The sequence below is a fragment of the Rhinatrema bivittatum genome, chromosome 11 (assembly GCF_901001135.1).
Source record: "Rhinatrema bivittatum chromosome 11, aRhiBiv1.1, whole genome shotgun sequence".
NCBI lineage: Eukaryota > Metazoa > Chordata > Amphibia > Gymnophiona > Rhinatrematidae > Rhinatrema > Rhinatrema bivittatum.
This window is the reverse complement of record NC_042625.1, coordinates 40508672-40524395: the sequence shown is the minus strand read 5'-3', so window position 1 is coordinate 40524395 and position 15724 is coordinate 40508672. Positions and strand designations below refer to the sequence as shown.

The window sequence follows — 15724 nt, the reverse complement described above, 5'->3', positions numbered from 1 at the left end:
GCAAGACTGGAAGATTGGGCATCCAAATGGCAGATGAAATTTAATGTGGCAAGTGAAAGGTGTTGCATATAGGGAAAAATAACCCTTGTTGTAGTTACACGATGTTAGGTTTCATATTAGGAGCTACCACCCAGGAAAAATATCTAGGCATCATAGTGGATAATACTTTAAAATCATCGGCTCAGTTTTCTGCAGCAGTCAAAAAAGCAAACAGAATGTTAGGAATTATTAGGAAGGGAATGGTTAATAAAACGGAAAATGTCATAATGCCTCTATATCACTCCATGGTGAGACCATACCTTGAATACTGTGTACAATTCTGGTCGCTGCATCTCAAAAAAGATATAGTTACGATGGAGAAAGTACAGAGAAGGGCAACCAAAATGATAAAGGGGATGGAACAGCTCTCCTATGAGGAAAGGCTGAAGAGGTTAGGGCTGTTCAGCTTGGAGAAGAGACGGCTGAGGGGGGATATGATAGAGGTCTTTAAGATCATGAGAGGTCTTGAACGAGTAGATGTGAATCGGTTATTTACACAATTTTGGATAATAGAAGAACTAGGGGGTATTCCATGAAGTTAGCAAGTAGCACATTTAAGACTAATCAGAGAAAATTCTTTTTCACTCAACGCACAATAAAGCTCTGGAATTTGTTGCCAGAGGATGTGGATAGTGCAGTTAGTGTAGCTGGGTTCAAAAAAGGTTTGGATAAGTTCTTGGAGGAGAAGTCCATTAACTGCTATTAATCAAGTTTACTTAGGGAATAGCCATTGCTATTAATTGCATCAGTAGCATGGGATCTTCTTAGTGTTTGGGTAATTGCCAGGTTCTTGTGGCCTGGTTTGGCTTCTGTTGGAAACAGAATGCTGGGCTTGATGGACCCTTGGTCTGACCCAGCATGGCAATTTCTTATGTTCTTAATATCGGTGGCCAAGTATGTAAACTGAAGATGGACTAAACGGGGCAGTGGCTACCAGATCAGATCCTTGAGAAACCCTTAAGATGTCTGATTTTATTTTATTTTTTATTTTTTCAGTCTAACCCCCCCTCCAAAACAATATATATATATATATATATATATATATATATATACACACACACACACAACTTAACCAAGTTGCTAAAGCAAGTACTTGCAGATAGATTACATGTATATTTATTGGGAACTTACTAAAATCCAGGGGTGGCATATTTATAGCGTGTTCAGCACTTTGTAGCCGGATAAGTAGGACTTATCCAACTAATGAGCAGGCTGCTGACTATCTGGGAATAGTTAACGGCCGCTAAATATCCAATAAGTCACTTATCCAGCTATCGTTTAGCTGCATAAAAAATTGGTGGTCAGTGGGCAGAGCAGGGTGGCACTTCTTAACTGGTTAACTTAACCGGATAAGTAGCGATATTCGCTCTTATCCGGTTAATTGGCTAAATTAGACAAGCTGTAAAGCTGGTCTTACTTAGCTGGATATAACTTATCTGGCTAAGTAGTGATTTGTGCGCAGATATTCAGAGGCATAGCCGTACAGCTGAAGATCCCTTGAAACTAGGCCGGATATGACTGAATATTGGTTCTCAGACCTCTCGGCAGGGATTCTCGTGGACCAGATTTGAAAACTGCTGACATGGGGGAAGACGTCCTGTACCTTCTTGTGGATATTGCTGGGGCTAGTCTGTATAAATATAGATGTGTATATGTGTGTGTGTGTGTGTTGGTTGGTTGCTTTGTCACCATAGGCAGGGCCCTTCATTTTCACTTTCAACCAGTTTTAATTTAAAAAAATGCTGAGCATTTCAAAAGCTATTGCTTTTCTGCTAGTTTTGATCCTTATGTTGTAACTCAATACACAGAATTTTGTTTTGGTCACATAAGAACTTGTGCCTGGCCACTGCCAGGTACCGCGTCATGCTCCCACACCACACCCCAGTACAGTCACTGATCCTCATTTCCCATTCTCCCAGTTCTTTCCCCCATCCCTTCCAGCACAGGAGGAAAGATTGAGGGGTTATCACACTTCTGCTCACCTAAATAAACACAATTTTCTGTACTGAATTTTTTTTTCCTGTTTAACTTATTGTTGTAATAAACTGATATTTTACCAGGAAAGAAATAATACAAATTAAAAATCAAGTTTTGTCCCATAGGGGACAAGTGACAGGAATAGTTCCTGTAGTTCCTGTAGTCAATAGCTTCCAGATTGTTAGTTCAGTGCTGGTGTAATCCTGATATTTTTTTTTCCACTCACAAACCAGTGACAGATTTCTGTCCTCCTTCCAACTTTCCCACCAATCCCCAAGCAGGACAATAACTGGAATACTTTAGTTTAGAAGATTATGCAAGCTTAAAATCTCTCCAAATAAACTTAGGACTGGTCTGTTTTCCTCCAGGGATACTACAAAAAGATTGCTCACCTCTTATTGAATTATTCACTAAGATGTTTCCATCACCGGAACCTGCATTAATTGTAGGAGACTTCAGCCTCCATGTAGACAAAACACTGAGAGCATTAGCCTTTGAAATGTTTTTAGAAGCAATGGAAGCCCTGGGATGGTCACAGTTTGTCTTGAGTCACTCATAAAGTAGGTTACACTCTAAACCTCATATTTGCTAATACAAGTAATTGCCTAATCAATACTTCATACACGATATTGTCCTGGTCTGATCACCAATTAATAAAAGCAGATATAGCCTTCACCAACCAAATCTTTTACTTTCAGGAAAAAGATAGAGGTGGAAGTACTTGTTGAAGCAATAGAAAATAAGATACATGAACTAAATCAAACCAATTCCACATCGGCATTTGATTCCTGGGAAAAGATAGTAAATGACTTAGCTTAAAAACCTCAGTCCTGTCCAGACAAAAATTATTAACAAAGAAAGGAATAGCTCCAAACATAAGAAGCCCTGGTACAATGATGAATTAAGAACTAAACAGAACCTCAGAAAATTAGAGAAGCAATGGCAGAAATGCTCATCTGCTGAATCCCTAGAAAAATATATATCTTTCCTTACAAAATACCGTACACTAACCAATAAAGCAAAAAGAGATTACTATGCTAAACAAATTCATGGGGTTATATTTAATTCAAAACTCCTCTTTGAGGCTGTTAAACATTTAATTAAAGACCTGACATCGTCCATGTCAAGAAACTACAACTTCACAAAGGCCTCTTGCAATGAATATGCCACCGCATCATAGACAAAATCAATAAGTTGAAAAAACAATTCACTATCAGTTCTCCAAAGAAAACACCTGAAGACTCAAATGACATAGTTAAGTGGTCCACATTTGACAGAATATTGAAACTGGAAATCAGTTAAATCACTGCTAAAATTAAACCTGCTTCTCACCTGCGTGACCCAATACCATCCAGTTCCTTGAAACAAGTACGATCTTTAAGATCATGAGAGGTCTTGAACGAATAGATGTGACTCGGTTATTTACACTTTCGAATAATAGAAGGACTAGGGGGCATTCCATGAAGTTAGCAAGTAGCACATTTAAGACTAATCAGAGAAAATTCTTTTTCACTCAACACACAATAAAGCTCTGGAATTTGTTGCCAGAGGATGTGGTTAGTGTAGTTAGTGTAGCTGGGTTCAAAAAAGGTTTGGATAAGTTCTTGGAGGAGAAGGCCATTAACTGCTATTATTCAATTTTACTTAGGGAATAGCCACTGCTATTAATTGTATCAGTAGCATGGGATCTTCTTAGTGTTTGGGTGGTTGCCAGGTTCTTGTGGCCTGGTTTTGGCCTCTGTTGGAAACAGGATGCTAGGCTTGATGGACCCTTGGTCTGACCCAGCATGGCAATTTCTTATGTTCTTAATTAATCATTCACTATCAGAAGGATAAAACCGATCCTAAAAAATAAGACTGGTAGAACTAACGACTGGGACAACTATCATCCAATATCCAACTTGCCGTTTCTGGGAAAAATTCTTGAGAAAGCAGTGCTATCCCAACTTGTAAATCACTTGGAAGATCAAAATATTAGGGCAGATTTTAAAAGCCCTACGCATGTAAATCCAGCTGTATTTACACGCACGGGAGGGTTTCGTGTGCCGAGCCTATTTTGCATAGGCCTGGAGATTTATTTTATTTTATTTATTTAACAGTTTTTTTATACCGACCTTCATAGTAATAACCATATCGGATCAGTTTACATTTAACAGGGAATAACTGGAGTAACAATTCAAGTAAACGAGAGCTAAACAATAGGAGGGAATAAGTCAAAGTTACAATCAACAGGGAAAGAGAACTTGGAAGCTTGCGACAAGCTGGAAGGAAGATAAGGCAGGAGAAATATAAAGTGTTACCGTAGGGTGTACGGTTAAATGCTTAATAGGTGCTTTAACCTGGAAGAGTCAGAGTCCATTCTTGAGTGTAAATGCCAGGTCGGGTAAGAGTGAGGTCAATCTAGTGAATGTCTGGTGGATCGGTGAAGGCTTGGAGGAAGAGCCAGGTTTTAAGTCTTTTTCTAAAAGTTAAAAGGCAGGGCTCCAGTCTGAGATTTGATGGGATGCTATTCCAGATAGATGGGCCAGCTATCGAAAAAGCTCTGTCTTTGGTTGTAGAGAGGCGTGAGGCTTTAGTGGGGGGAAATTTCAGAGTGCCTTTGAGAATATCCCTAGTTGGTCTGTTGGAGGAGTGGAGTTTGAATGGGATTTCCAGGTCGAGTTGAAGATGATGATGGATGGTTTTATGAATTAAGGTGATTGATTTGTATAGAATTCTGAAATGAACTGGTAACCAATGTAGGTTCCTGAGGATGGGTGAGATGTGTTCGCCGCGGCTGGTACTGGTCAGCAATCTTGCTGCCGCGTTTTGAATCATCTGCAGTGGTTTGGTAGTGGATTTGGGGAGGCCTAGGAAAAGGGCACTGCAGTAGTCTATTTTGGCGAATAGTAGCGCTTGGAGGACTGTCCTGAAGTCATGGAAGAATAAGAGTGGTTTAAGTCGTTTTAGAACCTGTAGTCTGTAGAAACAGTCTTTGGAAGTTGTGTTGACCATTTTCTTTAGGTTTAGTCGATTGTCTAGTATTACCCCAAGGTCTCTAACCTGCTTGCAGGTAATGTGAGAAGAGTGTGGTGATGGAGATGCGCGCATGTCCTAGGGCTTGAAAAAAGGGGTGTGGGCGGTCCGGGTGTGGGCATGGCCAGAGGCCTTCGTAGGGCTGCTAGGCCGGGGGATCGCATGCCGGCACTCGGCCGGTGCTCGCAACCTACGGGAGGCAGGCGCAACTTCTAAAATAAAGGTCGGGGGGGTTAGGTAGAGCTGGGGTGCGGGTTAGGTAGGGGAAGAGAGGGGAAGGGGGGGGGCGAAGGGAACAGGAAAAGCCATTGGGCTCCCCTGGGGTTTGGCGTGTGCGTGGTGCACAAGTGTGCACCCCCTTGCGCACGCTGACCCTGGATTTTATAACATGTGCGTGGCTGCGCGTGCATGTTATAAAATCTACACCCGCGCGTAGGTACTAAAATCTGGCCCATTCTCTACCCTAATCAATTTGGATTTAGGAAACATCACTCAACTGAGACATTACTTCTCTCATTATCGGACTTGGTTTTATGAGGGCTTGACACAGATGAATCTTATTGCCTTGTGGCTAATTGACTTAACAGCCACCTTTGACATTGTGGACCATAACCTGATATGCCATCAGATGAGAAACATAAGGATCGACGACATGGTTTTCAGATGGTTTACTTCATTTCTATCTCACAGCACATTCCAAGTAAAACTGGGCAACCATATATCTGACACTTTCCAATGTGATTCAGGGGTCCCTCAAGGCTCAGCCCTCTCAGCAACACTATTCAGTATTTACATGTTCCCACTGTATAAATTAATGACAAATCTAGGAATAACTTTCTTCTTGTATGCTGACAACTTACAGTTTTACATCCCACTCTCCAGATCATTTGAAAACACAGCTTCGATACTTTCTACCTAGGTGAAAGCAATACAACATGAACTATCGCAACTTAAACTGACATTAAACCCTAAAAAGACTGAAATAATTTGGCTGAGTAGAAACTCATCAACAGTTAAACCACCTGCCCTTGACTTGGGTAATTTTCAAATTAATCCCTCAAATCAAGTATGGGATTTAGGTATACAGCTAGATGAAAACCTCACAATGAAAATGCACATCAGCAAAGTAATTAAGACAAGTTACACCAAGTTGCATATACTACATTGGTTGAAACCATTATTAACTTTTGCAGACTTCCGTACTATATTGCAAACACTAATCTGTAGAAAATGGGGGTGGTTTAGTGTGCCCTTTGGCCTCAGCCCAGACCTTCAGGGCCGAGTTGAGGGTTGACGATGGCTCCGCATGGCTGACGGGCTGACCCTCTGCCAGGCCTTCAAGCTCCCAAGGCCAACATCCAAGGATGTTGGAAGTTGAATGGTCCTCTGACCATTCCGAGCCCTTTCGGACATGCTGCGAACAGCATGGAGCAGCAGGCCTGGCCTGAGGTTGAGGGCAGACGGAGGCCTTGACACGAAGACAGGACTATGGTCGATGCGGCGGCATTGCAGACAAGACACTTGACAACAGCTGGGTTGATGCAACGGCATCACGGACGAGGAACTTGACAATAGCTGGGTTGATGCAACAGCATCACGGACGAGGAACTTGACATCCAAACAAGCACACATAAGGCATGGACATTGGCACTGTCTCTCAGGGCGCCCTACTCAGGCCACACGCGGGTCTGAGTCGCGGACCACCCTGTCCCACTGCGCGCCCTACACAGCCCTTACAGGCTGGTCACGGACCACGAGGAGAGCGGAAAAGCGCAGGGAAGACCCAGGCAAGGAGGAACTCCAATGATGAAGCCGGTGTCATCCGAAGCTTCCCCCAAGGCTGGCAGGAACGGAGGCTCAGGAGCACAGGGACACTTTCCACCTGCAAGCCACCTCATTCTCGGGCATACACCATCCGAGAGCACCGGCTTACAGGAACAGAAGGCTAGAGAGCACCAGACGAAGACACAGGGAAGAACATCCTGGAAGGAAGACACATCAGGAGGTGAAGATCATGACGAGACATCGAACATGGACTGGGACCTCAGGCAGAACACCAAGACATGAAGACGTGGTATAAAAGCAGACGAGACGAGGAGCTCCACGAAGAACAAAAGACCTTACAAGGCTCTGGCAGACAGGAGCCTCCAGAGAGAAGTAACGTCGATGCAAAGCCAAGACAGACTGAAGTTGAAGTCCTTTTATAGGGCTGCAGACCGGCGACTCCCTGGGAGGAGTTTGGCAGGCCCACACCTAGCTGGCCCTATAACTACGGAGAAGTGCTGCGGGCCGGCCCCTAGGGAAGGGCGTGGCTCAAACCAGGAAGTCCATGCAAACACAAAGCAGCCTCAGGCAGCCCCATGGACATCGAGGCCTCCCAGGCCCTGGAGCAAATCCTGGATAGTTCGCAGGCGAGACCCTGGCTTGGAGCGGCCTCCAGGAAGAGGTAAGGAGCCTCCCGTAGCCCGCTACAGGAGGGTTCATAACATAATCTTCTCAGACCTTGACTACTAAAACTCCTTACTACTAGGTCTTCCAGCAAGTCACTTAAAACCACTACAACTATTGCAAAATGCTGCAGCAAGACTATTATTAAGATCGAGGAAATATGATCACATTACTTTTTTGTTGATATCACTACATTGGTTGCCAGTACAAGCCATAAAATACTATAAAGTATTAACGATAATATAAACATCATTCACTCCAATAACACTAGCTTATTAGGAGTGACACTGCAACCTTACAATCCTCAGCGAGCACTAAGATCTCAAAATAAAGGACTATTGTCTACTCCTACAATACGGTGCACACATCTGACGCAAATAAGAGATATTTTCCACAGCAAATCCAAAGCTCTGGAATTCTTTGCCCGAGACGTTACGTTTAATTATCCGTACTCTTTGTCTTATGTACTAGATCAATTTTAATATGTACTAGAAAATTTCTCTTGATAGATGTCAAATCCTGACTATGAATTTCTCCTCTGTAGCCAATCTTTGGGGGTCATTTACTAAAGGTTTTCTCCCACTCTGTGTCTATGGGAAAGATACTTAGTAAATGACCCCCTTTGATTGTTTGAGTTTTATTTATGAATATCACTCTGTAAACCGTTGTGAACTCACATGGAATGATAGTATATAACATTTTATGTACCTCAAGATTATGCTGTACTTGCAGTGTTGCGTCTAAATGTTGCCAGGGAAAAAAGGGGTGGTTTCAATGTGTTCTGGTGCAGGATTTAGAAGTATGCACGCAAGTTGCTATTTTGTAAGTGGAATACGCGTGCATACATTACCGAACTTGTCCGAACACTTTTACACCTGCTAATTGACTTGTGCAATTGAAGACAGACTTGTCTTTTCTCTGCAGTTTTTGGGTGGGAGGTCTGGGTGAACTGGTGGGGTTTCAGGATGAAGTGATGGAGCGACTAAGTGAACTGGTGAAAGTATGGGTGAATTGGTAGGGGTATCGGCAAACTGGCACATTCCAATTACACATGCAAGTATTTTCAGAAGTGGAGTAAATGCATACTTTATTCAAATACATGTCTCTGCATTTCATCCTGGGATATTAGATTCAAATTGCTATAAATATTATGCATGTAAAATACCCATTCATAGTTTTATAAAATGGGTAGAGAGAGGATGCATGTTCTTTAATTACAAATATATGTCCATACCAGAAATATGCAATATATTATAAATTGTGTGACTACCGTGCCATAGTTTATAAAATACTTGCATAAATCTCCACAGTCCCAGTTATGCATGCAAATTGTGTACTGCAGACAATTTTGAAAATTGGGTTCAATGTGTGTTCATAGGTGGTAGGGGAGCCAAGAGGATCCTCCAACCTCTTGCTCTTCCAATGCATACTAAACAGTAGCCCTCCATCAGTTAGAAACTTTCCTCTCAGAGCCCTGCTAAGTTCTTGCTCTGCATTGTAGCACCCCTCTTCATATTTTCTGCATTCAATAACACATCTTACCATCCCAAAACAGCACTAATTCCTGGAACTCAAACAGCTGCAACCCTACCAATGAAAAGGCAGCACTGCAAATATTACACTGGACCTAGAACACCAATACACCTCCTATCGGCAAAACAGAACAAGCCGCACTGATATAGATCCCTACCCAGAAATTATATGCTAGCAGAATCTCTCATTTCTGTCAGACATTCAGAACACTGACGCTTAACCAAATGTAGAATAAGGGACAAGAAATTAGAAATAGAAACGTACAGAAAAAGGCACATATCATGGCTCCTTGGTTACTCACATGGGAAAGAGAGAATCCTATTCATGTCCTCTTCTTATATAGTATGTATTCCAAAGTGTGCATCTTCACAAGATGTGTTGAACTTTTGCAAAAATAAACTGATGGCTTGAGTCCTCAACACATTTATTGCCCTCCTCATCCTGTTGACCACTCTGCATCTCCCCCCTTCCCCTGGTTTTGAGGCCAGTTGTTCAAAAAATACATTCATTCCTTGGTGATGGAAAAAGAATTGCTAGGCTATCTACTGTATCGATAGAACATAAAACTGCATAAAACATTGTGCTGAATATTTTCTGAAAGTAAAAATTCTAATGTGCATTTCTTCAGGTACATAGTCTGTGAAAACTGAAGAGCAGATTGAACAGTGAGAATCAGTAACATTCTCTTTTGTTCAAGTAAAATCTGCTTAATTTTAATTTACGATTGCTATTCTGCCATTTTAGTGGCTTGACAGTCACATCAAAGTGGCTCACAGCGTAGGTAAACTGAATTACATGCACTACATGTATAGGGTAGCAAGCTGTTAAGGTGCTACATAACATGGTTTGATTACACTTACACTGAGGATAAGGATCAGATATTGCTCTGATTTTCATGATTTACATACATTCTCAGTTTTCTGGTCCCTACGTTTTCTAGTTGATGGAAGTCTGTTCTCTTTTATTGGATGATAAGATTCAGACACTCTAATTATCCTAGATTCAGACTTTTTTCTAGTTATCATAGAATCAGAATGTACTCTAATTATCATGGTTTTCAGCAGTGTAAGTCTGCTGGCCGAAGATTGTAGATATAGGAAACAATATTATCATTCTTTTACAGTGCTGGAAAATTTCTAGGGGCATTTTTTTTTTCAGTTTACAGATTGGAATCTCTCTCTCTATATATCTATCTATCTATCTATCTATCTATCTATCTATCTATCTATCTATCTATCTATCTATCTTAATGAACTAGTAGCTGTATGGTTCCTGGGGTACACTTGATTCTCTGCAGGCTGTGATGGTTTTTATTGGATCAATGTATGTATTTTCCAAACCTGTTGCACATTTTATTTATTTATTTATTTATTTATTCATTCATTCATTCATTCATTCATTCATTCATTCAGTAAGAACATAAGAAATTGCCATGCTGGGTCAGACCAAGGGTCCATCAAGCCCAGCATCTGGTTTCCAACAGAGGCCAAACCAGGCCACAAGAACCTGGCAATTACTCAAGCACTAAGAAGATCCCATGCTTCTGATGCAATTAATAGCAGTGGCTATTCCCTAAGTAAACTTGATTAATAGCAGTTAATGGACTTCTCCTCCAACTTATCCAAAACTTTTTTGAACCCAGCTACATTAACTGCACTAACCACATCCTCTGGCAACAAATTCCAGAGCGTAATTGTGCATTGAGTGAAAAAGAATTTTCTCTGATTAGTCTTAAATGTGCTACTTGCTAACTTCATGGAATGCCCCCTAGTCCTTCTATTATTTGAAAGTGTAAATAACCGATTCACATCTACTCGTTCAAGACCTCATGATCTTAAAGACCTCTATCATATCCCCCCTTAGCCGTCTCTTCTCCAAGCTGAACAGCCCTAACCTCTTCAGCCTTTCCTCATAGGGGAGCTGTTCCATCCCCTTTATCATTTTGGTAGCCCTTCTCTGTACCTTCTCCATCGCAATTATATCTTGTTTGAGATGCGGCGACCAGAATTGTACACAGAATTCAAGGTGCGGTCACACCATGGAGCGATACAGAGGCATTATGACATTTTCCGTTTTATTAACCATTCCCTTCCTAATAATTCCTAACATTATGTTTGCTTTTTTGACTGCTGCAGCACACTGAGCCGATGATTTTAAAGTATTATCCACTATGATGCCTAGATCTTTTTCCTGGGTGGAAATGTATGAATCTCTTCCAAAACTTACAATAAGTTCTTCCAAAGTTATGTACAACAAAATAAAAATACGGCAAATCACAATAAAAACAGTTTAAAATAAAAAAAAAACCAACAACAAATAATAATATTACTGCTGGTCATAGTCAAGTCATAAATTTAAGCATATGAGCTATTGAGACAATATAGGTTCCTTCTTCAGATCGGAATGTCTCTGAGGTGAGATCTGAAGGATGGACATACAGTTTCAAAAGCTTGTGTATAATAATTTTAGATAGTTCTTGTGCTGATCCAATAAAAAGTTTCTTACTTTAAGAATCTAACAATTGTAATGGGTTTTTTTCACTTTTAAGTTATTGTATATTCCACGTACAATTTATTTTATCTGGAGAGAGGTGGTGGAAGGTGAAATAATTTTGTGAAAACGAGGAGGCCTCACCAAATGTAGCAGAGCTGGTGAGAGCCCCTTCATAAGAAAATGGTAGCACATCATTCATAGGCCGATGCAATATTGGCATGGGGAAAACGGATGCTCATGATTGAGTGCCGCTCTCCTAATGTATGCTGATACACTTCTCTGGCGCACCTGTTGTAATATTTAAATGGACTGCCATGGTAAAAAGGCACTAGGGGAACAGGTGCCCACGATATTAAGTTGGAGGAAGTACAGAAAAGCAGTATTTTCTGCTTTTCTGTATACTTTTTGGGCTCCTCCAAAATTAATGTGTGCTCTGGGGCAAGCATTAAATTTTGAGAGTAAAAATGTGCATCGGGGGTTACGGATGTGCGTCCAGTTGCATTTTGAGCTGTGTGCTGCGGTCGGCACACGGTATTGCATCAGCCTGTGAAAGTGTCAGAATCAATCTGAATGGCATATCCCCTTGCTTCTTCCAATGTGGCTGCCGCACACTATAAGGCCAGCAGGAACTCAGTTCCACTTTGTTCTGTGGTTTGATTGTTTAGGGGGTCAGGAAAGGGGGCTTATCATGATTATTGCATTTAATTATCAATAATCTCTCGGAGCAGGGCTCCTATGGACCTGAGTGTTACAGGTTCACTGTGTGGGTGTGGTACAACACAAGGCCAGTATCCCCCAGCCATTTCCCTTGTGAGATTCGGTACCCCCAAGACACAAAATGCCACATTCGTACTCTGAGTCAGTATAACTGTGGATTCTAGAAATAGGTTTATTATGTGCTTGGTTACGCTTCAGAAAGCAATGCAGCAGAGATAATAGATATAGCAAAAGCAATGGTTATAATAATACAGTACAGTACTTCCCTTTACTATTATTAAAAGGGTCCAGGAAAGCAGCCCGCTCTGTTACATCTGGAAATTCAGGGTGTCTCTGAGGCCTAGTTTCTGTGTACATCCTTGGCCAAGCTTGTCAAACTTAGGCTGAGCAATCCTATTACACTGAGCCCCGAGTCTTTTAGGTACTAAGCAATGCCCCTGTAGAAAGGAAAATAAGAAAAAATATGTTAAATTGATGTTAGAATGTTAACTACATCAATACAAAAGTATAACAACCACCATAGGTAGTGAATAGAAAACTCTCCAAATATACAAGATACCTAATCAATTGAGTGCAATGCTTATTTGGTACTAGCATCGCTATTATAATCATTGGTCTCTGTCCTCTTCATTTTTAAATATTTTCTCTTGCAGTAAAAGCTTTAGAAATAAATTCTTAGAGTCAATGCTAAGTTGCAAACACTGGAATTGCTAGTTTGAAGATAAGGATTTGTTTCTAATGTACAAATGGTTTTAATAATTTCAGTCAATTCAGTTTAGAGACGTTAGCTCCTATAGGAGTTCAAGGAAATAGGTAGCATGTTTAATATAAAAGCAGTCCCTCTCCCTCGATTCTCCATGCCCTGAAGGGGATTTTCTTCCTGCACCCCCTCTATATCTCCGATCTTCAAGTTTGCTGGGGTGTCCAGTTATGGTCCATGGAAAAGTTGGCCATCCTACTGTACAGACATGTTTGCGTCTCCTGTATTAGAGTAGTCATAAAAATGACTTTCCCTGGCAAAGGTAGAGAATTGATGGCAGCTTTCATTGTTTTATATTCTTGTCTTTTCCTTTTAATTGATTTGTGTCTATTTTTGTGGGTTTTGCATTCCTGTTGCTCAGTAACGACTTGTTTTTTTTATTAGCTATTCAAATGCCTTCTCTCATTCCGTGATTATGGTAAAGTGCCTTTGAAAATGGAACTGCTCCTTAATATTTTGAGGATGGCAAGTTTGTTATAGTCTTTCACAGAAAATCTGACTTGAGTTTATGCCAGCTAAACACTTGTCTAGACAATAAACATTTTGGTCAGATGTCACAGAAAGAAGATTTGAGGAGCATTTGCAATAGAAGCCATTGAGAAATTAGTTCACTTTGAATGATATAATATGTGGCCTTCTGTTATTGGTTACTTCAGTTAAAAGGATCAGAACTTGCTGCAGTAGAATAAGGAATTTATTGTACAATTAGAGCTTGTGTCGTGGAGTTTAAAGATCTAATGTACTGACAGGAAGGGTCATGGAAGAAGTGTGACACCAATTGTAGCTCCACTACACGTATTCTCTCGTTCAGTCCCTGACAGGTCCTAGGAAGAATGTAGAGCCAAGTGTGACAGCCTACTAAAGTTGCCTGCTGCACAGAGCAGAAAGGTTAGATGGATACCGACAGTCGGAAAGGCCCCGCGTTACTGATAATCCATGGGACTGTCGACAAAATAAGTTCTTACGAAATATTTTATCCATAAATTCCCAAGCAGTATGCTTTGAAATGGGGAAACATCCATTTTCTTCCCCCTTCTAAGAGCTAGCTTTTGAAAATATATTTCATCTCTGGGCAAAGTTTTATGGTTGCCTTGTTAGCCCACTTGAATATGTAGAAATAATGGTCAACAAACATTGTAAAAGAGACCTTTTAATTGAACTAACTGATCTGATTGAAGGGAGCATAGCTCTTGAAAGCTAGTCTCAGATATATTGAATTAGTCTAGTGAAAAAGTTTCGCCTACAAATTGTTTATTGACCTTGAGTTCATCTCAGGAAAACTGCATTTCACAGTGGTTTTTTTTTTCCAGTGACATGGCGTCATGCTGCGATTACCAACTGGCTCCATTTATTTTTTCTGGGCAAGCTGATCCAGTCTTGTTTTTATCCCTATTGTGTGTAGGGACTTGCATTTCCTCATCCTGGAAAAATGGATCCAGTACCTGTACTTCATCCACAGGCTCCTTGAACATGCTAGTGAACCGGTATACATTGCACTTTGCCAGGCAGAAGGACCTGGGTTTGAATCCCAGCTCAGCTACTCCCCAGGTCAGCCAGAGCTAGATATGCACTGGAGGCAGCATTCACAACCCCTGGAAGGGGAATGGCAGCATAGCCATTGTGCAATGGTGACCACTAGTGGCTGGAATAAGGTACCATAACTGGAGGGTTCTGGAAGAAGATCTGGTGTGCATTGCACCTGGACTAGCTGAGTTGGGAAGGGGATATAAAATAGTGGAAGAAAGTCTTTGGGTAGCTGTGAATGAAGTCTCATGGTGCCAGATCCCGGCCCTGGTTCTGACTGACCCGGAAGGTCAAAGGAGCAGGAGGAAATTGCCGGGTCAAAATAAAATAGTACTGCACTGACTTGATGAAATTTACATAACTGAATGGATTTATCAGGGTTGACGGTGATTTCCAAAGTTCATGGTGACTTGGCAAGATTGGTGTCGACAGTCTGTGGCTTGCACATGAAACCCAAAAGCTGAGGGCATTTAAAAGGAAGGGAAGCAGACACACTGTACTTACTGATTTACTGCGGGTAATCTGGTTTGCCTTCTGATAGAGTAGAAGTCAGTTTAGAGCATTTAGTGATCATGTAAATATTATTAGGTGGCATATCTTCCTTATTGGTCCAGAGTACTCAAAACAGGAAAGTCAAGGAAATACACTAATATTGTGTTTAAATATGAATAGGTTAGTATAACTTTATTCCTGTCTGCGATGCAGGAGCCCTTCTTGGCTCAGCTGTCATTGACCGCCTGCCAGCTTGGGTGGCCTGTAGTATTTACGGTAACTCCCAGTGCAAGTGACGAGAGAGCTTCTCCATCTCACAGACCTTCCCTAAAGATTATTTCTGACATTTACTGAAACTGTGGTGATTGTTTTCCCATCCCTGCCAGGTCTATTTCTGGATAACCTAGAAGCAGTTAAGGATAGTTTTATGCGCATAATACCCTTTCCAGTGGCACAGTATTTATCCCCTGCAGGATTATGTATAGAGACTGAACTATGAGCTTACTTGTCACTGAAACATTCATCCTTATGTCATGTAATTACTACTGATTTCATATACAGCACTGCAGAAGCAAAGAGAAATATAAATCAAGACATGGCAGAATTACAAAATACATTCTTTATTCTCTGCTTGCAGTAATTTAGGAGAAAACCAGAAGTCCATGACTCAAAATGCAGAATAAATTTTAAGGTTGCTTTGATTTGCATCTCAGCGTAAGATTATCG

General features: G+C 41.1%; 1 protein-coding gene across 1 annotated transcript in view; it reads left to right on the top strand.

Annotated features, from left to right (window-relative positions):
• The first annotated feature begins 15493 nt into the window (after positions 1-15493).
• The window catches only part of TMEM132D (transmembrane protein 132D), a 367716-nt gene continuing 367485 nt past the window's right edge, over positions 15494-15724 (top strand). Inside the window, exon 1 of the mRNA XM_029571352.1 lies at positions 15494-15533. Within this exon, the coding sequence (XP_029427212.1) occupies positions 15494-15533 (40 nt within the window). The remainder of the gene's footprint in view (positions 15534-15724) is intronic.